The sequence below is a fragment of the Carcharhinus amblyrhynchos genome, unplaced genomic scaffold (assembly GCF_965287045.1).
Source record: "Carcharhinus amblyrhynchos unplaced genomic scaffold, sCarAmb.v2.hapA scaffold_69, whole genome shotgun sequence".
In the NCBI taxonomy this organism is placed as follows: domain Eukaryota; kingdom Metazoa; phylum Chordata; class Chondrichthyes; order Carcharhiniformes; family Carcharhinidae; genus Carcharhinus; species Carcharhinus amblyrhynchos.
The window spans coordinates 710,917-735,678 of record NW_027649809.1 but is presented as its reverse complement, the minus strand read 5'-3'; the positions used below and the strand labels follow the sequence as shown (position 1 = coordinate 735,678).

Sequence of the window (24,762 nt, the reverse complement as noted above, 5' to 3'; positions counted from 1 at the left end):
TCCAGCAACTGGGCGGTATGGTGGCACAACGGTTAACACAGCTGCCTCACAGCACCAAGGACCCGGGTTCGATTCTGGCCTCGTGTCACTGCCTGTGTGGAGTTTACACATTCACCCCGCATCTGCGTGGGTTTCCTCTGCGTGCTTCGGTTTCCTCTCACACTCCAAAGGTGTGTGGGTTAAGTGGATTGGCCATGCCAAATTGCCCTCCTCCCCCAAATGTCCAAAGATCTGCAGATTTGGTGGACTGGCCATGCTAAATTGTCCCCCCACAATCCAAAGATGTGCAGGTTAGGTGGACTGGCCATGCTAAATTGCCCCTTAGAGTCCAAAGATGTATAGGTTAGGTGGATTGGCCATGCCAAGTTGCCCCTTAGTGTCCAAAGATGTGCCAGTTAGGTGATTGGCCGTGCTAAGTTGCCCCTTAGTGCCCCACGATGTGCAGGTTGGAGGAATTGGCCATGCTAAACTGCCCCTTGGTGTCCAAAGATGTGCAGGTTAGGTGGATTGGCCATGCTAAATTGCCCCTTAGTTCCTAAAGTTGTGCAGGTCACGTGGATTGGCCACGGGAAGTGCATGGGGTATGATGATTAGTTGGAAAGAAGGGCCTGGGTAAGATACCCTTTTGGCGAGTCAGTGCAGGCTTGATGGGCCAAATGGCCTCCTCCTGCACCGTGGAGATTCTATGGAAGGAATCCATAGAATCTCCATAGATGGGAATCTATGTTTAAACAGTTTGTGATTCTGAACACAGCTATCAGGTCACCTCTTTGCCTCTCTGCTCAGAGAAGAACATGGCTCGAGTTACCTCAAAGATTTCGTCCAACTTCAGCTCCTTCATGCTGAGGACGACCCCGTGGGAGAAGCCGTGGATTCGAACTGCCCGGCAGCCATCGTTCTGCAGAGCCACGTTCTTGCCGCAGTTGGAATGGAAACGGTGCATAATCCCTGGAACTGAAAGGCGACAAACACAACACATCAAACCCTGACCTCCCTCCAGTGTGCCAAGAACCTGCATTTGTGGAGCACTTTTAACGTGATGAAGGTGTGCGGGTTAGGTGGATTGGCCATGACAAGTTGCCCCTTCGTGTCAGGGGGACTAGCTGGAATAAATGTGTATGGTTACGGGGATAGGACCTGGGTAGGATTGTTGTTGGTGCAGGCCCAATGGGCCAAACGGCCTCCCACCCACGCTGCCGACCCCACGGCTCCCCCCCCACCCTCGCCGACCCCCACAGCTCCCGACCCCACGGTCCCACCACCGCGCTGCTGACCTCATGGCTACCCCTCACCGCGCTGCCGACCTCATGGCTCCCTTACCCCACCCACCCCCTCCCCACGGCTCCCTTACCCCACCCACCCCCTCCCCACGACTCCCTTACCCCACCCACCCCCTCCCCACAGCTCCCGAACCCCACCCACCCCCTCCCCGCCGACCTCACGACTCCCTTACCCCACCCACCCCCTCCCCACAGCTCCCTTACCCCACCCACCCACCTCCACCAGCCCCCCCCGACCCCACGGCTCCCTTACCCCACCCACCCACCTCCACCAGCACCGCCCCCCCCCCCCCGACCCCACGGCTCCCTTACCCCACCCACTCCCCCCGCCCCCACTCCCTTACCCCACCGACCCCCTCCCCACAGCTCCCTTACCCCACCCACCCACCTCCACCAGCCCCCCCCGACCCCATGGCTCCCTTACCCCACCCACCCCCTGCCCACAGTTCCGTTACCCCACCCACCCCCCCCAAGGCTCCCTTACCCCACCCACTCCCCCCGCCCCCACTCCCTTACCCCACCGACCCCCTCCCCACAGCTCCCTTACCCCACCCACCTCCCCCCGCTGACCCCACAGCTCCCTTACCACCCGCCCCCCCCCCGACCCCACAGTTCCCTCCGCACTGCCGACCCCACAGCTCCCCACCAGCGCTGCTGACTCCACACCACGCCCCCTTCCCCCCCACCCCCGGCCCCCGTGTTGCCAACTCTACGACTCCCCCATCTGCACTGTAAATTCTATAAAATGTTCCAAGGCATTTTTCCCCAAAGAGCAAAGCAGCACTGCAGCAGGCCCTTTGGCCCACCAAGCCTGCTTTGACACGCTGTTTCTGTCCGTCTGTTCGCCTCCCGTTCAAGACATACCTTGAATGTTGCTAACCTGCCTGCCTTCCACCACCTCCATTGACAATGCACTCCAGGCACCCGGCACCCTCTGTGCGAAACCCTCACCCTGCACAGCTCCCCTAAACTTACCACCTTTCGCCTTGTGCCCTCAAAGTTTATTTTACCAACGTCACAATTCGGCTTACATTAACGCTGCAACAAAGCTACTGTGAAAATCCCCCAGTCGCCACACTCCGGCACCTGTTCGGGTGACACCGAGGGAGAATTTAGCACGGCCAATGCACCCTTAACCAGCACGTCTTTCGGGCTGTGGGAGGAAACTGGAGAGCACCCGGAGGAAACCCACGCAGACACGGGGAGAACGCGCAAACTCCACACAGACAGTGACCCGAGCCAGGAATCAAAGCCAGGTCTCTGGCTCCCTGTGAGACAGCAGTGCTAACCTGCTGTGCTGCCCCCTAAACGCCAGCCACTAGCCCGCACCTGCCCCAGTCAAGCTTGCTGATGGCAGCCCAGTGGCCTCGAGTAGTTGAATAGTCAGGAGTAGAGAGGGTGGGGGTGCAGTGACGCAGATGGTGGGGGGGAAACCCAAGCTATCTGCTGGGCGAAAAGAGAGAGAAAGAGAGAGAGAGAGAGAGAAATAAGAGCAGGCAGGGAGGACCGTGCCTACCTGGGGAATGTATCGGGAAAGACTTCTCAGTGGCATTGCTAAGCGACAGGCTGTTGTCCACGGGTGGTGAGCCGCTGGTTATAGATACTTGGACACACTGTCCGTACAGATCCACCACAGCGTACAGCTCTGCAGGGAAAGGAAAGAGGACAATAACAGCAGCCACAGTACTCGAACTGAGCTCAAATTAAAACAAACACCCTTCCCCACCCTAAACACCGGAAGCCCAGAGTGTGGGAAGGGCTGTATCAGGAGTAGAAACGAACATTAGAAAATCCAAACATGTTTAAAATTTATTTATTAGTGTCACAAGTAAGGCTTACATTAACACTGCAATGAAGTTACTGTGAAAATCGCACTAGTCGCCACACTCCGGCGCCTGTTCGGGTAACACGGAGGGAGAATTTAACACAGCCAATGCACCCTAACCAGCACGTCTTTTGGACTGTGGGAGGAAACCAGAGCAAACCCATGCAGACAAAGGAAGAATGTGTGCAAACATCGCCAGGGACCTGAGTTCGATTGCCAGTTTGGGTGACTGTGTGGAGTTTGCACGTTCTGCCCGTGTCTGCGTGGGTTTCCTCTGGGTGCTGCAGTTTCCTCCCACAGTCCAAGTATGCGCAGGTTGGGCGGACTGGCCATGCTACATTGCCCCTTAGTTTCCAAAGATGTGTAGATTAAGGGGCAATTTAGCATTGCCAATCTCCCTAATCTACACATCTTTGGATACTAAGGTGCAATTTAGCATGGCCAATCTCCCTAATGTCCAAAGATGTACAGGTTAGGTGGATTTGCCATGCTAAGTTGTCCTCAAGTCTCAGGGGGACTTAAGGGCAACTTAATGCATGGAGATAGGGATTGTGGTCAGTGCAGACTTGATGGGCCAAATGGCCTCTTTCTGCATTCTATGATTCAATGGTAAGACAGGGCACGGAGGCTGCAGTTTGAACACATCTTTCGAAAGGTGCCATCTCCTGAACAACTTGGGAGTCTCAGCCTGGGAATGAGCTGAAGAGTGCGGAATGGGGACCCCTCATCAGAGAGCAAAGCTCTGGGGACCTGGGTTCGAATCCTGCCATGGCAGGTGGTGAAATTTGAATTCAATAAAAAAAAAATCTGGAGTTAAGAATCTACTGATAACCCATTATTGGAAAAAACCATTTTGTTCTGAAAGGAAATCTGCCGTCCTTATTCAGTCTGGCCTACATGGGGACTCAAGAGCCACAGCAATGTGGTTGACTCTCAGTTGCCCCCGGAAATGGAGGGCAGTCAGGGATGGTCGCTCAATGCTGGGCCTAGCCAGTGACCCCAACATCCGCTGAGCAAGTTAAGCAACGCCAGTTCAAAAGCGGACAAAAGCACACAGTAGTGTATGGGAGCATGGGAGTGGGTATGAGAGAGTAGGCGCACAAGAGAGAATGACAGCAAGTGGAATAGAGGAAGAGTGGTAGAGAAAGGCAGAGTGAGAGAGAGAGTGCGAAAGAGGAGAAAATGGAGTGGGCCGGAGCTCTCAAACTGGCCGAAAGGCATTATCTCACCAGGGCGGGGATGAGTGAAGGTCATAAAGCCCACCAACGCCTCTACTTTCTCAGCTGGTTAAGGAAATTTGGCATGTCTGCTACGAATCTCATCAACTTTAACTGATGCACCATAGAAAGCATTCTTTCCGGTTGTATCACAGCTTGGTACGGGCTCCTGCTGTGCCCAAGACCGCAAGGAATGACAAAGAGTCGTGAACGGAGCCCCGTCCCATCACGCAAACCCAGCCTCCCATCACTGACTCTGTCTACACTTCCCGCTGCCTCGGGGAAAAGCAGCCAGCATAATCAAGGACCCCACGCACCCTGGACATTCTCTCTTCCACCTTCTTCCATCGAGAAAAAGATACCAAAGTCTGTGGACGTGGACCAACTGACTCAAGAACAACTTCTTCTCTGCAGCCGTCAGAATTTTGAACCCTGCATTAAGTTCATTTTTCTCTACACCCTAGCTGTGACTGTAATACTACATTTCCTTTCCTTCTCTATGAACAGTATCGTTTTGTCTGTATAGCACGCAAGAAACAATACTTTTCACTGTATCCCAATACATGTGACAATAATAAATCAAATCAAATCCCTCTCCCCATGTACTCAATGAATGGTATGCTTTGTTTGTATAGCGCGCAAGAAACAATACTTTTCATTATCCCAATACATGTGACAATAATAAATCAAATCAAATTGGTTTAGTGAGTCAATGTTAGAAGTGATGGATCCTCCCTCCAGCACAGTCAGACACCGTCCTTGCCCACCCCCATGGCCCCTGGTTTACCTGGGGGCAGTCCCGAGCAGGCCACTCCCTGGTCCACCCCGTTGATGTAGTAATGGAGGTCGCCGTTCAGGTTGCGCATCATCCCGATTCGTGAGCCAGTGGTCAAGGAGTCCAGATCGCAGCCGTAATTGTTGCACATGGTGTTCCCGTCTTGCATAATTGCAGTGCCGCTGCGGAGGGGAGGGTGGGGGGGAGCATGGCGGGCAGGAGGGGGAAAGACCACCAGAAAGATGTCAAGAACCGCAACCGCTTGCAGCAAGCCACTCAATAACAGACACCTGCGCACAAGGAACGGTCACCGCCAACCAACAGGGACAAGCACCTATCACCATTGGCCAAGCAACGCTTAAAGTTTATTTATTAGTGTCGCTAGTAAGGGTTACGTTAACACTGCAATGGAGTTACTGTGAAAATTCCCCCCAGTCGCCACGCTCCAGTACTTGTTCGGGTAACACCGAGGGAGAATTTAGCACGGCCAACGCACCCTAACCCGCACGTCTTTCAGACTGTGGGAGGAAACCAGAGCACCCGGAGGAAACCCACGCAGACACGGGGAGAACATGCAGACTCCACACAGACAGTGACCCAAGCCGGGAATCCAACCTGGGTCCCTGGCACAGTGAGGCACCAGTGCTAACCACTGCACTGCCCATATTACAGAGAGGTTGGGGCTATTCTTGGAGAGAAGACAGCTAAGAGGAGATTTGACAGAAGATATTTAAAATCACGAGAAGGCTGGACAGAATAGGTTGGGAGAAACTGCTCCCAATTGGAAAAGGATCGAGAATGAGGTGGCACAAGGTTAGAGTGACTTGCAAAAGAAGCATATACGATGAGAGAAAAACCTTTTGTTTTACACAGCGAGAGGTTTGGGGGTCTGGAATGTTCTGCCTGGAAGTGTATTGGAGGCTGAAGTTTATTTATTAGTATCATGAGTCGGCTTACATTAACACAGCAATGAAGCTACTGTGAAAATCCCCCCAGTCGCCACAGTCCGGCGCTTGTTCGGGTACTCAGAAAGAGAATTTCAGTTTAAAGTCTTGTTCGGGTAACACCGAGGGAAAATTAACCTACACATCCTTCCGACTGTGGGAGGAAACCGGAGCACCCGGAGGAAACCCACGCAGACACGGCGGTGGGGAAGAATGTGCAGACTCCACACAGACAGTGACCCGAGGCCGGAATCGAACCCAGGTCCCTGGCGCTGTGAAGCGACCGTGCTAAGCACTGGGCACACTCTTGCGAGCAAACAGGATCAAGTGATCAGATCAGCTGAGATCTAAAGGACAGGCTGAAACAGTTCTCCTGTGCTCATGAACCCTCATTGCTCAAGGAATGGAAATTGCCGGAAAAACCCCCCAGCAGCTCTGACAGCATCTGTGGAGAGAGAGAGAGAGAGAGAGAGAGAGAGAGAGAGAGAACGGAGCCAACGTTTCAAGTCTGGCCGAGCAACGTTTAAATTTTATTTATTAGTGTCGGCTTACATTAACACCGCGATGAAGTTACTATGAAAATCCCCTAGTTGCCACACTCCTGGCGCCTGTTCGACTAACACTGAGGGAGAATTTAGCACCTAACCAGCACGTCAGCTGAAAGGGTCAGCCAGAGTGGAAATTGTTGGCTTTATTGTCTCCCTCTCTCTGCAGACGCTGTCAAACCTGCTGAGATTTTCCAGCATTTCCTGTATCTGTTTCAGATTCCAGCAGTGTTTGGCCTTGCTTTGCGGCCTGACAATGCCTCAACGTACAAGTCGTTTACCCTTGTGGTCAATCCCTTGTGCATCGTCTGGTCCCCTCCCGATCTCTGTCACCTCCAGGCTCACAACCCTGAGAGATCTCTGCACTCCTCCAACTCCGGTGTTTTAAATCGTCCCAATTCCCTGATTTTAAATCGCTCCACCACCAGTGCCCGTGCCTTCGGCTGCCTGGGTCTCGAAACCCTGGAATTCCCTCCCTAAACACCTCTGCTCCTCTCTTCCTTTAGGGCACTCCTTAAAAATCGGCCTCTTGGACCAAGTTAGTCACCTGTTCTATCGCAGTGGAGTGTCAGTGTTTATGTGAAAAAGCTCTTGCGAGGAACATCAGAACATTTTCTACTTCAGAGCATTCTCTTTGCAGGTTTAAGCTGAAGTCATAGAATAGAATCACAGAATCCCTACAGTCCAGAAAGCGGCCATTCAGCCCATTGAGTTTGTACTGGCCACAATCCCAAACTAAGATTGGTGGCATAGTGGTCAGTGAAGAAAGTTATCTCCAATTGCAACGGGATCTTGATCAATTGGGCCAGTGGGCTGACAAATGGCAGATGGAGTTTAATTTAGACAAGTATAAGGTGATGCATTTTGGTCGACTGAACCAGGGCAAGACTTACTCAGTCAATGGTAGGGCGTTGGAGAGAGTTACAGAACAAAGAGATCTAGGGGTACAGGTTCATAGCTCCTTGAAAGTGGAGTCACAGGTGGACAGAGTGGTGAAGGCGGCGTTCGGCATGCTTGGTTTCATAGGTCAGAACATTGAAACAGGAGTTGGGACGTCTTGTTGAAATTCGCAAGACATTGGTAAGGCCACACTTGGAAAACTGTGCACAGTTCTGATCACTCTATTATAGAAAGGATATTATTAAACTACAAAGAGTGCAGAAAAGGTTTACTCAGATGCTACGGAGACTTGATGGTTTGAGTTATAAGGAGAGGGTGGATAAACTGGGACTTTTTCCTCTGAAGCATAGGAGGCTGAGGGGTCTATAAAATAACAAGGCGCACAATGAGTTGGATAGTCAACATCTTTTCCCAAAGGTACAGGAGTCTAAAACTAGATGGCATAGGTTTATAGGTGAGAGGGGAGAATACAGAAGTGTTTGGGGGGAATTTTTTCACAGAGAGGGTGGCGAGTGTCTGGAACAAGCTGCTGGAGGTAGTAGTAGAGGCGGGCACAATTTCGTCTTTTAAGAAGCATTTAGGTAGTTACATGGGTATAGAGAGATATGGGCCAAATGCAGGCAATTGGGATTAGCTTAGGGGCTTTTAAAAAGAAGGGCAGCATGGACAAGTTGGGCTGAAGGGCCTTTTTCCATGCTGTAAACCTCTTTGACACCCAGGCCCTATCTCCATAAACCTAATTTATTCTGCTAATCCCCCAGGATTAGGGACAATTTAGCATGGGCAATCCACCTAAACTGCACATCTTTGGACTGTGGAAGGAAACCGGAGCACCCAGAGGAAACCCACGCAGACACAGGGGAGAACATGCAAACTCCACACAGACAGTGACCTGAACCCGGAATTGAGCCTGATCCCTGGTGCTGTGAGGCAGCACTGTTAACCGCTGTATCACCATGCCCTTTATCTGGCAGGTCAAAGAGAAGAGGCCATTCTGCCAAGAACCACCAATTGCCTGTGTGAGTGGCTCAATGACACCTCCCAGGAGATAACAGAGATAAGGAGACACAGTGGCACAGTAGTTAGCACTGCTCCTTCACAGCACCAGGGACGCGGGTTCAATTCCAGCCTCGGGTCACTCTCTGTGTGAAGGCTGCACATTCTTCCCATGTCTGTGTGGGTTTCTTCTGGGCGCTCTGGTTTCCTCCCACAAACTGGTGTGTGAGTTAGGTGGATTGGCCATGCTAAATTAACCCTAGTGTCAGGGGGTTAAGCAGGGTAAATGTGAAGGGTTACAGGAAAGGGGCTCGGATAAGATTGTGGTCGGTACAGACTCGATGGGCCAAATGACCTCCTTCCGTACCGTCAAGATTCTAAGGTTCTCCTGGCAGTCCCATACAATCTTTAAGAAGTTTGCCTCTTCTCTGTTTATCTCTCTCCTGTTCTCACACTCTGTTATGAACAAGTAATGATCCAGTTTCCTCTTTTTCCACCCCGAGTTCAAAAAGCATCAACATACCATGAGTCTGATGACCCTCCCTCTCCTCTGATCGACTGCTGTTTAAGTTTATTTATCAGTATCGCAAGTCGGCTGACATTAACACTGCAATGGAGTTACTGTGAAAATCCCCGAGCCGCCACACTCCAGGCGCCTGCTCGGGTAACACAGAGAGAATTTAACACGGCCAATGCTTTCGGACTATGGGAGGAAACCGGAGGAAACCCACGCAGACACATGGAGAACGTGCAGACTCTGCACAGACAGTGACCCAAGGCCGGGAATCGAACCCGGGTCCCTGGCGCTTGTGAGACACAGTAAGAAGTCTCACAACACCAGGTTAAAGTCCAACCAGTTTATTTGATAGTAAACCCACAAGGTTTTGGAAATGCTGTTCCTTCGTCAGGTGTGTGGAAGGTTCTGACCAGAGAAGGGCATAACAGAGAAGAACCGGAACAGCCGACAGAGAGATCCGCAGCGCAGCAACCAAAGAGGAAAGAGTCCGATTGGATTCCTCCGGAAGGCCGCTGCCCTCGACTGGACAAGTTATGCCCAAGCCATCAGGAGGTGCATCAACGCCAGACCTCACGTACACGCCTGAGAGACAGCAGTGCTAACCCACTGTGCCATCATGACGGCTGTGGTGACCTCCTCCTGCGCCAGGGCTGCCTTACCAAGAGTCTCAGCGCGCCTCTCAAAACTCCAGCCCACCCCCTCACATTCACCGAGAATCAGTCAACCAGGGATGGCCACAAGGTGTGGCCTTACCAGTCACCCCATATTCCTGGGCAGAACTTCAAACCAGGAACTTTCCAGGGCACAGAATCTAGGAGGAGTAGGCCGTTCAGCCCTTCGAGCCTGCTCCACCACTCATGACGATCATCAAATTCAACATCCTGATTGCCCCCCCCACCCAATACTACTTGGTCCCTTTAACCCCGAGAGCTTTATCTAGGTGGCACAGTAGCCAGCACTGCTGCCTCACAGCACTAGGGATCCGGGTTCGATTCCTGGCTTGGGTCACTGTCTGTGTGGAGTGTGCGCATTCTCCTCCGGGTCTGCATGGGTTTCCTCCCACAGCTTGAAAGGACGTGCTAGTTAGGGTGCGTCGGCCGTGCTAAATTCTCCCTCAGTGTTACCTGAGCAGGCGCCGGAGTGTGGCGACTGGGGGGGTTTTCACACTAACTTCGTTAGCGTGTTAATGAAAGCCTACTTGTGACTAATAGATAAATAATCTCAATTTCTTCTTGAAATCTGGCAACGTTTTGGCCTCAGCTACTTTCTGTGGGAGTGAACTCCACACATTCACCACCCTCTGGGTGAAGAAATTTCTCTTCACCTCAGTCCTAAAAGGTTTACCCCTTATCCTCAAACTATGACCCCCTAGTTCTGGACTCACCCCCCACCATCGGGAACATTCTTTCTGAATCTACCCGGACAAGGAAGAGTAAGTTGACATCCCTGCCCGCTGACAAATAACACGGAATATCTTTAACTCGGCCCACCCTCCTCCCCAGTCCAATCCCAAAAGCAGGTTCTGATTCTGCTATTACCTCAGCATCCAAGTGTCATAGTCTATATCCGTCATAGTGCTGGGAAACTCGAGATCTTCTGGACGGATTGCTGTAACTCCTAAATAAGGGGGAGTCTCAATATTAACTATGACAGGAAAAATGTCATTAAAGTGGACAATATGGGAAAATACACAGCAGAATGTACACAACACAACCGACAGAATTCAAGCAGCTTGATCTGCACCACACTCCGGACATGCGCTTCTACCACCCAGGGACACAGTCGCAAAGACATGCAGCATTGAGTACAAGACACAACACAACTTGGACAATAAACACCGACACGTGCGGACCCCTGAGGAATACTCAAGCCAGACACGCATGAAATCTCCTAACCTAAATTACCCAGTTACACAACGGTTCATCACAATCCAGAAATACACCTCCACCCAACCCCGCAAAACTCGTGCCTGCCCACAAAAACGCAAGCCCGCCCATACGCCCACAAAACGCAAGCCCCCCCAACGCGCTTGCAAAATGCAAGCCTCCCTAACACGCCCGTAAAATGCAAGTCCCCTTAACACGCGCCTGCAAAACGCAAGCCTGCCCATGGGCCCGCAAAATGCAAGCCCGCCCCAACTCGCCCTCAAAACGCAAGCCCGCCCCAACTCGCCCTCAAAACGCAAGCCTGCCCATGGGCCCGCAAAACGAAAGCCCGCCCCAACTCGCCCGCAAAACGCAAGCCCACCCCAACTCGCCCGCAAAACGCAAGCCTGCCCATGGGCCCACAAAACAAGAACGCATCCACACACACAAATATCCAGGCACACACAACAGGAACATATGTTCACAGGCACGTACGACAATTGCCCACATACGCGCACACATGCAGCTCCTGCCTAATAGGCCATGAATCTAGATGGATAATGCTGAAAACACTCAGCAGGTACAAGCATCCTGACAGAGAAACAGAGGTTTAGGATCTGCAACCTTTCCCCAAAAGAAGAGGGGAAAAGGTGTGGAACTGTCATAGGTTTGATAGAAATCGGAATGATTCCCCTGACCTCACACCTCATCACTGCCTCTGCATTTCTTTAAACCCTGTTGCATCAAAAACCTTTCCCCAGTTCAGGCAGCCTGGCCCTGTTTCTCTGCCTGTTTTGCTGAGTGTTGGCAGCATGTTCTGTTTCCCGAAGTATGGGATTTCAGGCTGAGACTTGAGCCCTGCCCACCTCCCCCTCCCGACCCCGTTGGCCGCCATCCCCCCCCCCCCCCGCCCCCCAGCCCCACACCCACCCGACAGACACTGGCGCGGCTCCCCGCCCCAAATCCTGCAGAGAAATCCGGCCTGTCCCAGTACTCACCCGCCTCAATGGATCCCGACCACCGGTCCACCATCTTCTGAATCAGTATCTCAAACATCTCCCCTTCTCTCAAAGCTCTGAAAGAAAGTCAACCAACAAAAGCACCCGTCTGTCACGTGAGAATAAAAGTTGACACAGGGTGACGCACAAGCTGATGGAAAGTGGATCTGCCCCCCTCGAGCTTTCTCCAAGGTTCAGCAAGATTATGGGTGATCAACGCCACTGCCGGTTCCCAACCTTCCTCAAGGCCATTGGTGTTCACAAACTGACTGACTTCAGTCGACCTGAACTCTCACAACCCTCTGGAGGAGAAATATCCAAAGATTCAACCCTTGGAACGAATTGTTTCTCATCTCTGTCCTAAATGGCCAAGTAGATGCCCCCACTACAAACTGCTCCACATTCTCCAGCCAGAGTGGGACATCTGCATTCTCACTCGCCCGCACACGCACATTGCTGTTTGTCCCGTCTGCCCTGCACACACTCCTTCGCCACGCTAGCTCGCACGTGCCCGTGGTCCCGCCCTTCCAGCAGGCGGGCATGTGTGCGCGCACCCCCTCCGTCTCCCCCCCTCCCCGTGCGCACTCCTTCCTTCCCCCCCCCGCGCACTCCCTCCATTCTGCAACCCCAGCTCCGTGCGCAATCCCTCCCTCCCCACAAGTGATCCCTCTCTTCCCCCCCATCGCGCGCAATCCTTCCCCTGCCACACACGCACTCCCTCCATCCCACATGTGCCACCCTTCCTCCCTCCTCTCCCCTCGCAAACTCCCTCCCATGCCCCCCCCATCATTCCCCACACATGTGCACCCCTTCCCCTCCTGCACTCCCCGCCTGCGTGCGCCCCCCCTCGTACTGCGTGACCACGCGCACGCGCCCTCTGGTCTTCCCACGTCAAGACGCCTCTCCCGGTCAGCGGCTATATTATTACTGTGAGGGGGTGCAACAACCTGCTGCTGTCTGGGCCAGGCGGCTGCGGCCTCACCTGCTGGACATGACGATGGCGTCGTTGAACTCGCTGCGGCAGTTCTGCCGGAAGGCCGTGCGGCCGCCGTTCGTGATGACGGCGTTGTTGCCGTGGAGGTGGTGGAAGCGGAGGTCGTTGCTGGGGGTCAGCGAGAAGATGCTGCAGGGGGAGAGCTGGTTATTGCCGTCCAAGGGCTCGTCAGGCAGAGGGGGCAGATCTGGGCACGAAAACCACGGGAAAGAGGTCACATCAGGGAGAGGAGAGACACACTCTCACACGCACGCGCACACACACACACACAGCCCTTTCAGACTAGCTCAGGATTAATCACACACACGCCCTAATCATGGCCTACAAACCAGAACATTCATGGAACTACTGATAAACCAGTTGGAAATGAACAGGAGTTCCTGCCAACGGGGACAGGCCAGAAGGTTAAGTCAGGGAGAATGATGGTGCGAGACCATTTCTCTGCGAAACCAAAGGAATTAAGGTGAAAAAGAGGGTCTTTGAGGGAAGGGAGGAGTTCCACTGTGCTACTCACGTTTTGGGGGATGGAGGGGGGGAGGGGCGGAGTTGTAATGAGTTTTGATTGTAATGGAGAGAGGACGCAGGCAGGGTTGCAAGTCCTTGAGCTACCTCCTCCCTGGGCTGCTGACGCTCGCGCACATCAGCCTCCCCGCCCTCCACACAAGCCTCCCTCCCATCCACTGACTCTGTCTACACATCCCGCTGCCTCGGCAAAGCAGCCAGCATAATTAAGGACCCCACGCACCCCGGACAGTCTCTCTTCCACCTTCTTCCGTCGGGAAAAAGGTACGAAAGTCCGAGCTCACGTACCGACCGACTCAAGAACAGTTTCTTCCCTGCTGCCGTCAGACTTTTGAATGGACCCACCTCGCATTAAGTTGATCTTTCTCTACACCCTAGCTATGACTGTAACACTGCATTCTGCACCCTCTCCTTTCCTTCTCTGTGAATGGTATGCTTTGTCTGTGGGGGGCACGAGAGCGATGGCTTAGTGGTATCACCGCCAGACTATTAATGCAGAAGCTCAGCTAATGTTCTCGGGGACTCGTGTTCGAATCCTGCCTATGGCAGGTGGTGGAATTTGAATTCAATAAAAAAAAGAATCTGGGATTAAGAATCTACTGATGACCCGTTGTCGGAAAAACTCATCTGATTCCTTTAGGGAAGGAAATCTGCCGTCCTTACCCGATCTGGCCTACATGAGACACAGCAATGTGGTTGACTCTCAACTTGGGCAACTAGGGATGGGTGGCGTGGTGGCACAGAGGTTAGCACTGCTGCCTCACGGTGCCAGGGTCCCAGGTTCAGTTCCCAGCTCGGGTCACTCACTGCACACGTTCTCCCTGTGTCTGCGTAGGTTTTCTCCAGGTGGACTGGCCATGATAAATGGAACCTGGTGCCAGGGCGGTCAGCAGGGTAAATGCGTGGGGGTTGCAGGAATAGGGCCTGGGTGGGATTGTAGTTGGTCCAGACTCAATGGGCCGAATGGCCTCCTTCTAGACTACAGGGATTCTATTCTCTGATTCTATGATCATATGCTGGCCAACCAGCGACGCCCATGTCCCATGAATGAACAAAAGCACCAAAGCAGGAGAGTCAAGGACAGGGGGAAGCACTGCTGTACTGTAGCCGGTGTAACAGAGTGTTTCCAAGTCGGGGGAGGCTAACAAAACAGCAGACCCACCTATGTCGTCTATGATAGTGGCCTGGGCAGCCTGGCCGTAGAGGTCCACCACGGCGTAAACGCTGGATGGCACGTTGGAGGCGGCAAGGCCCTGGTCCACGTTGTTCACAAAGAAATGCAGGCTTCCATCTTCCTTGCGCATCACGCCAACCGTGTCACCAGCCTGGTGTCAGTGTATCGTGGAGGAAGGAACGAGATAGGACGTTAGTACGAGAAGCAGGGTGGGAGGAAAGAAAATGATCACAGCATTTACTCCACTCGTTATCTGCCTACGAATTACGGATCCACCCAGGTCCTATTCCCTCAACCCCTAGTTGCCCTTGGAGGGCAGTTGTGAGTCAACCACATTGCCGTGGCCCTGGAGTCACATGTAGGCCAGACCGGTTGGAATCGAACCCGGGTCCCTGGCTCGGATATTATTGACGCGTGAAGTTGGCAGCAGGGTGGCACAGTGGTTAGTACCGCTGCCTCACAGTGCCAGGGACCCCAGGTTCGATTCCCGGCTTGGGTCTCTGTCTGTGTGGAGTCTGCACATTCTTCTCTGCGCCTGTGTGGGTTTCCTCCGGCTGCTCCGGTTTCCCCCCCACACTCCGAAAGACTAGTTAGGTACATTAGGCCATTCTTCCTCTGCGTTATCCGAACAAGCACAGCAGTTAGCACTGTTGCCTCTCAAAGCCAGGGACCCGGGTTCAATTCCCGATTAGAGTCATTGTCTGCGTGGAGTCTACACATTCTCTCCCCGTGTCTGTGTGGGTTTCCTCCAGATGCTCTGGCTTCCCCCCACACTTCAAAAGATGTGCCGGTTAGGGTGCATCGGCTGTGCTAATTCTCCCTCCATGTACCCGAACAGGCGCTCTAGTGTGACGACTAGGGGATTTTCACAATAACTTCATTGCAGCGCTAACGTAAGCCTTACTTGTGACACTAATAAATAAGTTCAGCACGCTCCAAGTGTTCGGAAGCAAGGGTTCAGTTACAGGTGTGGTTACTCGCACTCCCTTGTGGCCAAATCAAATAAAACTAAAATCAAACAAACTTGGGGACAAAGCAAGAAGGGCAGACCCCAAAGAAGGGAGCCACCCAAATCAAAAGACAAAGAGTAAAGGAAGTTTAAAACATCAAGCCAAAATGTGATTAACAGGGTCAATAACACATCCCAACCTCTGCGGTGCCCGGCAGGCACGGAAGGCCTCGACACAGCCCGTGGACTCCGCATGCTGTCTCTCTCTCCAGGGACACCCAGCCACAAATCTAGCTGCAGTACAGGGGCATGATGACCCCCTTGGTTGCCCGCTGTCTGGACCTGTTTGTGATGTGGAGATGCCAGTGTTGGACTGGGGTGGGCACAGTACCAGGGCCTCACAATGCCAGGTTAAAGTCCAACAGGTTTATTTGGAATCACGAGTCTTTAGTGCGCCGCTCCTTCATCAGGTGAGTGAAGAGTTGGGTTCACAAACAGGGCATACGTAGACAGAGACACAATTACAAGATAATGGTGGGACTTCACTGATACAGACAGCGCGAGTGGAGAGGGGGATAATCACAGGTTAAAACCAATTGTGTCTCTGTCTATAAATGCCCTGTTTGTGAACCCAACTCTCCACTCACCTGACGAAGGAGCAGCACTCCGAAAGCTCGTGATTCCAAATAAACCTGTTGGGCTTTAACCTGGTGTTGAGAGATTTCTTACTGAACCTGTTTATAACAAACTCAAAACATTGGAAGATCTCAGCAGGTCTGACAGCTTCTGTGGAGAGAGAATTAGAGCCAACGTTTCGAGCCTGGATGGTCCTTCGTCAGAGCTCTGTTTCTGGCAAGCTTGGCCATTCCAGGAGCAGGTAAACGAGGAGGTCCTCCACCTTCCTCACCTCCTCCCCTCTGCACCAGGTACCAAGGACTTGGAAAATAGCAGGGGTTAATGGTCAGAAATATCACATCTATCTTGTCAACCTAGCTTCCAGGCACCTCTCCAATGTTCTAACCTCCGAACCTACATCTCCAGATTGACCAAAGCACTTCGCAAAACCTGGAGTTCATCAAAGGCATTTCTTTCTCCTCTGTGAAGCTTGGGAAGAAAGGCCATGCCATTGAAGGTTCTTCATAGAAACACAGAAGACAGGAGCAGGAGGTGGTCATTTGGCCCTTTGAGCCTGCTCTGCCATTCATTGCAATCATGGCTGATCATCCAACTCAATAGCCTAATCCTGCTTTCTCCCTATAACCTTTGATCCCATTCACCCTAAGTGCTATATCCAGCCGCCTCTCGAATACATTCAATGTTTTGGCATCAACTACTTCCTGAATTCCACAGGCTCACCAGGTGAAGAAATGTCTCCTCATCTCCGTCCTAAATGGTCAACCTCCCCCGAATCCTCAGAGTGCGAGGATTCATAAGGAATTGTCAACGACACTCAGGAGATCCAGGTTCAGATCCAGCAAGATAATCTCAGCTGACACTCCGACTGCAGCACTGAAGGAGTGCTGCCCTTTTAGAAGAGGCTTCTAAGCTTAAAGTTTATTTATTACTGTCACAAGTAGGCGTACACATTAACACTGCAATGAAGTTACTGTGAAAATCCCTGAGTTACCACCCTCCTGGCACCTGTTTGGGTAACACTGATGGAGAATTTAGCACAGCCAATGTACCCTAACTTGCAGAACGTGGGAGGAAACCGGAGCACCCGGAGGAAACCCATGCAGACACAGGGAGAATGTGCAAACTCCGCACAGACAGTGACCCAAGCCCAGAATCAAATGCAGGTCCCTGGCGCTGTGAGGCAGCAGCGCGAACCACTGTACTGCTGTGCTGTGTTACCCGAGGTTCGAGACAGGGCCTGGGTTTCCAAGTCTGAACCTGCGGCAGTCTCTCAGCACTGGCCCTGGGAGCGACCGCCTGGAATTCTGACGTCGAACGTCTGCAGTGGAGTGAGAAATGGCGACCATCTGAGCAGCTATTGGTACAGGATGACACTGCGACTCAAACAGTGGCTCGCGTGTTCCATCATCGAGATCCACTGACAAGCAAAGAGATGTTCCACCTCCAGCTCACTCCCACTGCACCCCCTTCCCCCACCCCCCAAGCTTAACCGTCAGCAACAACTGTCAAAATTGAAAGACCTAACCTTTAATCGATCGAGGTTGTGGCCATACTCATCGAGAATCGTGGTCCCGTTATGCATCACTCCGTTTCCAGTCATCATCCAAGTACCTGGAAAGGATAAGGTTCCACCTTCAGTGATTAACAGTTAACTCTTTCCCCACTGATGCTGCAGGCCTATTTCTAACAATTTCATCTTAACTTTCACTTTTCCTATTTAGATCAGACACAAGGGATTACTCGTGACAAAAGCTGGCATTGGCAATAGAAGGTACTTGCTTCTTCCTCCTTCCTCGGATATCACAGAATTCCTACAGTGCAGGAGGCGGCCATTTGGCCCATCGAATCTGCACTGACCACCATCCCACCCAGGCCCTATCCCCATAATCCCATGCATTTACCCCAGTTAGTCCCCCTGACACTAAGGGGCAATTTAGCATGGCCAATCCACTAACCTGCACTTCTTTGGACACTAAGGGGCGACTTAGCATGGCCAATCCACCTAACTTGCACATCTTTGGACACTGAGGTGCCATTTAGCATGGCCAATGCACCCAACTTGCACATCTTTCGGACTGTGGAAGGAAACCGGAGCACCTGGAGGAAACCCACGTAGACTCGGGACAAAAGGTCACAGACAGTGACCTGAACCAGGAATCGAACTCGGGTCCCTGGCGTTGAGGCAGCATGCTAACCACTGTGCCACCGTGCCAACATAGCAGGTTAACTTCCAAACATCAACCTGTTCTCATACCATGGCCAATCTAACATCAGGGGAGGTGATGACCTTGTGGTATTATTGCTCGATTTGTTAATCCAGAAACTCAACTAATGTTCTGGGGACCCGGGTTCGAATCTCGCCACGGCAGATGGTGGAATTTGAATACAATAATAACTATATGGAATTAAGAATCTGCTGATGACCCATTGTTGGTAAAACCCATCACTAATGCACGCAGTAATGGGCAGCACAGTGGTTGGCACTACGGGTTCGATTCCCGGCTTGGGTCACGATCTGTGCAGAGTCTGCACATTTTCTCCTCATGTCTGCGTGGGTTTCCTCCGGGTGCTCCGGTTTCTTCCCACAGTCCGAAAGACATGCTAGTTAGGTACACTGGCTATGCTAAATGCTCCAGTTTCCTCCCACAGTCCAAAGATGTGCAGGCTAGGTGGGTTGGACGTGCTAAGTTCTCCTTCAATGTTACCCGAACAAGCGCCAGAGTGTGGCGACTGGGGGATTTTCACAGTAACTTAAATGTTAATGTAAGCCTTACTTGTGAAATTAGGGAAGCAAATCTGTCATCCTCAATCATAGAACCCCTATAGTATAGAAGGAGGCCATTTGGCCCATCAAGTTTTTCCTGACCACAATCCTACCCTGGCCCTATCCGTGTGACCCCACCCATTTACCCTGCTAACTGCCCCTGACACTAGGGTCAATTTATCATGGCCAATCAACCTAACCCGCACATCTTTGGGCTGTGGGAGGAAACTGGAGCACCCGGAGGAAACCCATGCAAATACGAGGAGAATGTGCCAACTCTGCACAGTGACCCGAGCCAGGAATCGAACCCAGGTTCCTGGAGCTGTGAAGCAGCAGTGCTAACCACTGAACAGGGTCTGCTTCTGTGCTGTAATTTTCTTTGTTCTACTCATTAGAATTTAGAAGGAGAGGTGATCCCATTGAAACATAAGATTCTGACAGGGTAGATGCTGAGAGAATGTTTCCCCTCATGGGAGAGTCCAGGACCAGAGGACATAGTCTCAGAATAAAGTACTAGTGCCACAAGTCGGCTTACATTAACGCTGCAACGAAGTTACTGTGAAAATCCCCCGGTCGCCACACTCCGGTGCCTGTTCGGTTAACATGGAGGGAGAATTTAGCACGGCCAATGCACCCCAACCAGAGAGAGAAGGCACAAGTGAAGTGAGTGAGGGCAGGAGGGTGGAGGATGCGGAGGAAGGAGAGCCAGCAAGCAAGGGGCAAAGACCAGGAGAAAAACGTACCAGAACGCAGATTGGTCATAGTCGATGGCAACTGGAGGTAAGCGGGATTGTGGGTGGTCACACCGATTTCTATGGAACCGGCCCACTTGTCCACCATCTTGTCGATACGGACTTGAAAGATTTCATTGCTGCGGAGGGCACGGTTGCTAAGCACCACTCCATGGTTGAAGTCATCTGTGGCACTGCAGAGGAAGAAAGACAAGATTGTCACATCTGCGAACGCGACTAAAACACAAACACCTGTACAGAGGGGAAAAACGTGAAGGGGAGAAAGTACTTGCATTTACATTGCGCCTTTCAGGAATTCCCAGAACACTTCATGAAGTGCGGGTGTAATCACAGAACGTAGAATCCCAACAATGCAGAAGCAGGCCATTCAGTCCATCCTACACCAACTCTCTGACAGAGCATCATAACCCAACCCACATAGCGACCTTGTTAATCCACCTAACCTACACATATTGGGATTGTGTCACAAGTACACGTTCTTGAGGACACTGGCCTGGGATCTTTTAAAGTTTATTGATTAGTGTCACAAGGCTTATATTAACACTACGATGAAGTTACTTTGAAAATCCCCCTAGTCGCCACGCTCCGGCGCCTGTTTGAGTAACACTGAGGGAGAATTTAGCATGGCTAATGCACCCTAACCAGCACGTCTTTCGGACTGTGGGAGGAAACCCACGCAGACATGGGGAGAACATGCAAACTCTGCACAGACAGTGATCCAACTGGGAATTGAACCCAGGTCCCTGGAGCTGAGAAGCAACAGCATGGATCACTGTCCACTGTACCAAGTAACACAAAGCAAGATCCCTTAAAGAGCAACATGATTGTATTAGCTGCAGCTTTTAAAGCCAAGTTGGTTGAGGGATGAATTTTGACCCAGGACAGTAAGGAGAACCCCCCCCCCGTACATCTTTAAATAGACCACTTCAGACAGAAGATAAGGACTTTGTCTCAATTTGATTTGATTTATTATTGCCACATGTATTGGTAGGTATACAAAGCATACTGTTCATAGAGAAGGAAAGGAGAGGGTGCAGAATGTAGTGTTACAGTCATACCTAGGGTATAGAGAAAGATCAACTTAGTGCGAGGAAGGTCCATTCAAAAGTCTGACTGCAGCAGGGAAGAAGCTGTTCTTGAGTCGGTTGGTACTTGACCTCAGACTTTTGTACCTTTTTCCTGATGGAAGAAGGTGGAAGACAGAATGTCCGGGGTGCGTGGGGTCCTTGATCATGCTGGCTGCTTTTCCCAAAACAGTGGGAAGTGTAAATGGAGTCAATGGATGGGAGGCCGGTTTGCGTGATGGATTGGGCCCTTTGTAGTTTATCGCGGTGTTGGGCAGAGCAGGAGTCCATACCAAGCTGTGATACAACCAGAAAGAATGCTTTCTATGGTGCATCTGAGAGAGTTGTAGCTGAAATGCCAAGTGTCATTGCCTCCTGAGAAAATAGAGGTGTTGGTGGGCTTTCTGAATATTGTGTGTGTGTGTGTGTGTGTGTGTGTGTGTGTGTGTGTGTGTGTGTGTGGGGGGGGGTGTGTGTGTGTGTGTGTGTGTGTGTGAAAAGAAGAAGAAGAGGAAGAGAGAGAGAGAACCAGGACAGGTGACCTGGAAACTTGAAGGTTGACAGAGTAGATCTCCATCACCACAAGAGTTTTGGCGTTGATTTTGTTTCTGAGTCACTGGATGGGGAATAGAAACCTTGACGTCTGGGTTCAGAGGCAAGGGGGTGTAGGAAAGATTCTCTGGCAACCTCAGGAATGAGGGTGAAGAAGAGAAACAGAAAGCATTGCAACAACTTGGAGTTAAACAGGCATGGAAAAACAAACATTGAGTGAAAGGTCCACTCAGTAGAAAACCACCAAGGTGAATAAACTGTGCTCTGAATTCGCTATAACCTATGTAATGGCTTTCCACACACTCTGACTAAAACAACTAACCCATAAAACTAAACACCTTCTACTTCAGTGGAGTGGAAATCTCCCTCTGCACTGTCCCCCATCAAACACTCCCAGGACAGGTACAGCATGGGGTTAGATACAGAGTAAAGCTCCCTCTACACTGTCCCCCATCAAACACTCCCAGGACAGGTACAGCACATTAGAATCATCTTGCTTACTTACTGGGGCCTCAGTGCTGTCCGTCCGTCACACACGATTGCTGCCTTCTGCCCACAGTTCGGATGGAAGAGCAGCCGTTCCACCTCGGTGATGCCAGAGTCAAAAACCCGCCGGCCCACATCCGGCGACAGAGCCCGCATGATGGCGTTGTTGCGGCGCAGCCGGTCGGAGTGGTTGTGGTTGTGGACAATGGTCACCTTCACCGCCATGCCGTAGAGGTCCACCACCCCGTAGACTGTCGGCAGCGTCTGGGTGGCAGCCACACCTGAGAGAGAGAGAGAGAGAGAGAAAGCAACAAAGAAAGAGAGGGAAAGATGGCAAGGGAGAGAGAGAGATTGAGGGAGATTCATGGGGTGAGGCAGAGGGGAGAGCAAGAGACAGAGAGTGAATCTTTGCATACCTTGGAACGAGAGCAACAACATGCCCAGTGACGCAGTCAAACACTTCTGTCTAAAGTATTGCTTCATGGGCATGGCAGACGGGTGGTCACGGTGCTAGGTTGGCAAACCAAGCGTTGGCGAGTTTGATTGCCATCACGCCCAAGCTGTGAAATTTGGTCATTTATGAGGTGGCACCGAAATTAAACTGAGTTCGAAAGCAGATTACAAAATGCAACTGATTCAGAGAGGAAGCTGCACCCAATTAAGTGTTTTACTCTTGACTTGGTGACGGAAATCTGAGAGAGGCTAGAACCATAGAATAGAATAGTAGAATTTCTACAGTGCAGAAGGAGGCCATGTGGCCCATCGAGCTTCTACTGACCACAATCCCACCCGATACCGTTAACCCCATGTATTTATCCCGCTAATTCCCCTGACACTATGGGACAATTTAGCATGGCCAATCCACCTAACCCGCACATCTCTGGACACTAAGGCACAATTTAGCATGGCCAATCTACCTAACCTACACACCTTTGGACTGTGGGAGGAAACTGGAGCACCTGGTGTTAACCCACACAGATACGGGGGAGAACATGCAAACTCCACACAGTCGCCTGAGGCTGGGAATTGAACCTGGATCCCTGGCGCCGTGAGGTAGCAGAGCTAACCACAGAGCCAGAGTGCATTAAGGTTCAGCCTCCAAATACTAAACGAGATCTTGCTGGTCACTATCAGCGTGGCTAAGTGATCCGAATCTTCCTTCCAACTCAGGAGTTTGTGGGTTTAAGCCTCCCTCGAGGATGTGAGAACATTACGTTGGCAAGCACTGGGATCTCTTTTGCAGTTATGATGCTGCTGCAAGGTCCTTTCTGTTTTGGGATACGTGCGGACAGACAAGATTTTCAGGGCAACGGGGGACGAGCTGGAGCGTGGGACTAAATTAGGCACTTCATTCAAAGAGCTGCCGCAAGCACGATGGGCTCCCCCACTCCCCGTGGGACAGCGAGTCCCACATTCTCCCCCACTCTCTGGGGTAGTTTCTCCTTGATTCCCATTGGACTCATTGGCGATTATCTGGTATTGATGGCCCAAGTTCTGGTCTCTCCGACAAGTAAACATCTCTCTGAGCATTCCCTCGCTATCCCTGAAGACTTGTATGGACTCGAAACATTAACCGTTTCTCCCAGATGCGCTGAGATTTTCCAGCACTTCCTATCTTTATTTCAGAATTCCAGCATCCACAGTATTTTGCTATCGCATTCTCTCTCTGTCTACCCGATAAATAAACCTTTCAGAATCTTTAAGATCTCCATTCAGTCACCTCTCATCAGTTTAACTGGGTATAATCCAGCAGTTTAGATCTACAAGGATGACAGCCCTCTTCACCCTCTCCAGCATGGCTACCTGAACACAATATCGTACCTGTGGGTTCATCAAAGGTTCAGGACAAGTTTCTTACAACTTCTCCACTTTTCAGTTCTATCTTCTATAGATAGGTTCTATTCCAGCCTCAGTGACTGCGTAGACTTCTCCAGTGTCTGCGTAATTTCCTCTGGGTGCTCCCAATGCTAGTTAGGCGGATTGGCCATGGTAAATAGCTCCTTATTATTCAAAGATGTGTAGGTTAGTTGGATTGGCCAGGCTAAATTGCCCATTAGTATCCAAAGATGTGTAGGTTGCCCCCCAGTTTCTAAGGTTGTGTGGATTTGGTGGATTGGCCATGGTAAATTACCCCTTAGTGTCCAAAGATGCGCAGGTTAGGTGGATTGGCCATGCTAAATTGCCCCCCAGTGTCTAAGGTTGAGCAGATTTGGTGGATTAGCCATGCTAAATTGTCCCTTCGTGTCCAAAGACGTGCAGATTAGGTGGATTGGCCACGCTAAATTGCTCTCCAGTGTCTACGGTTGTGTAGATTTGGTGGATTGGCCATGCTAAATTCCCCTGTCCAAAGATGTGGAGGTTCAATGGTGTTAGAGGAAATTAGGATAACCAGGTACTAAAAGACAAATTAATTGAGACAGACTAATTTAGAAATGAATATAGTGGAGTACCTGGAATTAGAGGTACAGTTGCATACAAACATATATAACCATTGTTAGAGATTTTAAATATGGGTTTTTAAGTTTTTTTTGTACACCTAGGCCAAATACAGACGGCCCTAAGGGTAATGGGATGAAAGCTAAGTGAGATAGTAATCGTAGAATCATAGAATCCTAGAATCCGCTGACGCAGAAGGAGGCCATTTGGCCCATCGAGTCTGCACCAATCACAATCCCACATAGGCCCTATCTCCATAATCCCTGGCATTTATCCTAGATAGTCCCCCAACACTAAAGGGCAATTCAGCACGGCCAATCCACCTAACCCGTGCATCTTTGGACACTAAGGGACAATTTAGCATGGCCAATCCACCTAATGCAGACCTTTGGATATTAAGGGACAATTTAGCATGGCCCAACCCCCTCATCCACACATCATTGGACACCAAAGACAATTTAGGATGACCAATCCATCTAATCTGCTCATCTTTGGACTGTGGGAGGAAACCGGAGCACCCGGAGGAAACACACGCAGACACAGGGAGAACGTACAGACTCCACACAGACAG

The 24,762-nt window shown here is 51.3% G+C and overlaps 1 protein-coding gene across 5 annotated transcripts in view; it reads right to left on the bottom strand.

Annotated features, from left to right (window-relative positions):
- neurl4 (neuralized E3 ubiquitin protein ligase 4) overlaps positions 1-24,762 on the bottom strand; it is an 86,247-nt gene that overhangs the window by 41,445 nt on the left and 20,040 nt on the right. For 2 of the 5 annotated variants that reach the window (XM_080182590.1, XM_080182591.1), the window contains exons 7-16: positions 21,775-22,036; positions 19,645-19,826; positions 17,663-17,748; positions 14,541-14,703; positions 12,845-13,043; positions 11,863-11,939; positions 10,538-10,643; positions 5,110-5,279; positions 2,797-2,925; positions 809-954 (exon numbers count right to left, since the gene is read on the bottom strand). In XM_080182590.1, coding sequence (XP_080038716.1) covers positions 809-954; positions 2,797-2,925; positions 5,110-5,279; positions 10,538-10,643; positions 11,863-11,939; positions 12,845-13,043; positions 14,541-14,703; positions 17,663-17,748; positions 19,645-19,826; positions 21,775-22,036 — 1,520 coding nt within the window. The remainder of the gene's footprint in view (positions 1-808; positions 955-2,796; positions 2,926-5,109; positions 5,280-10,537; positions 10,644-11,862; positions 11,940-12,844; positions 13,044-14,540; positions 14,704-17,662; positions 17,749-19,644; positions 19,827-21,774; positions 22,037-24,762) is intronic. The other 3 variants (XM_080182592.1, XM_080182595.1, XM_080182593.1) reach the window with 2 other exon arrangements.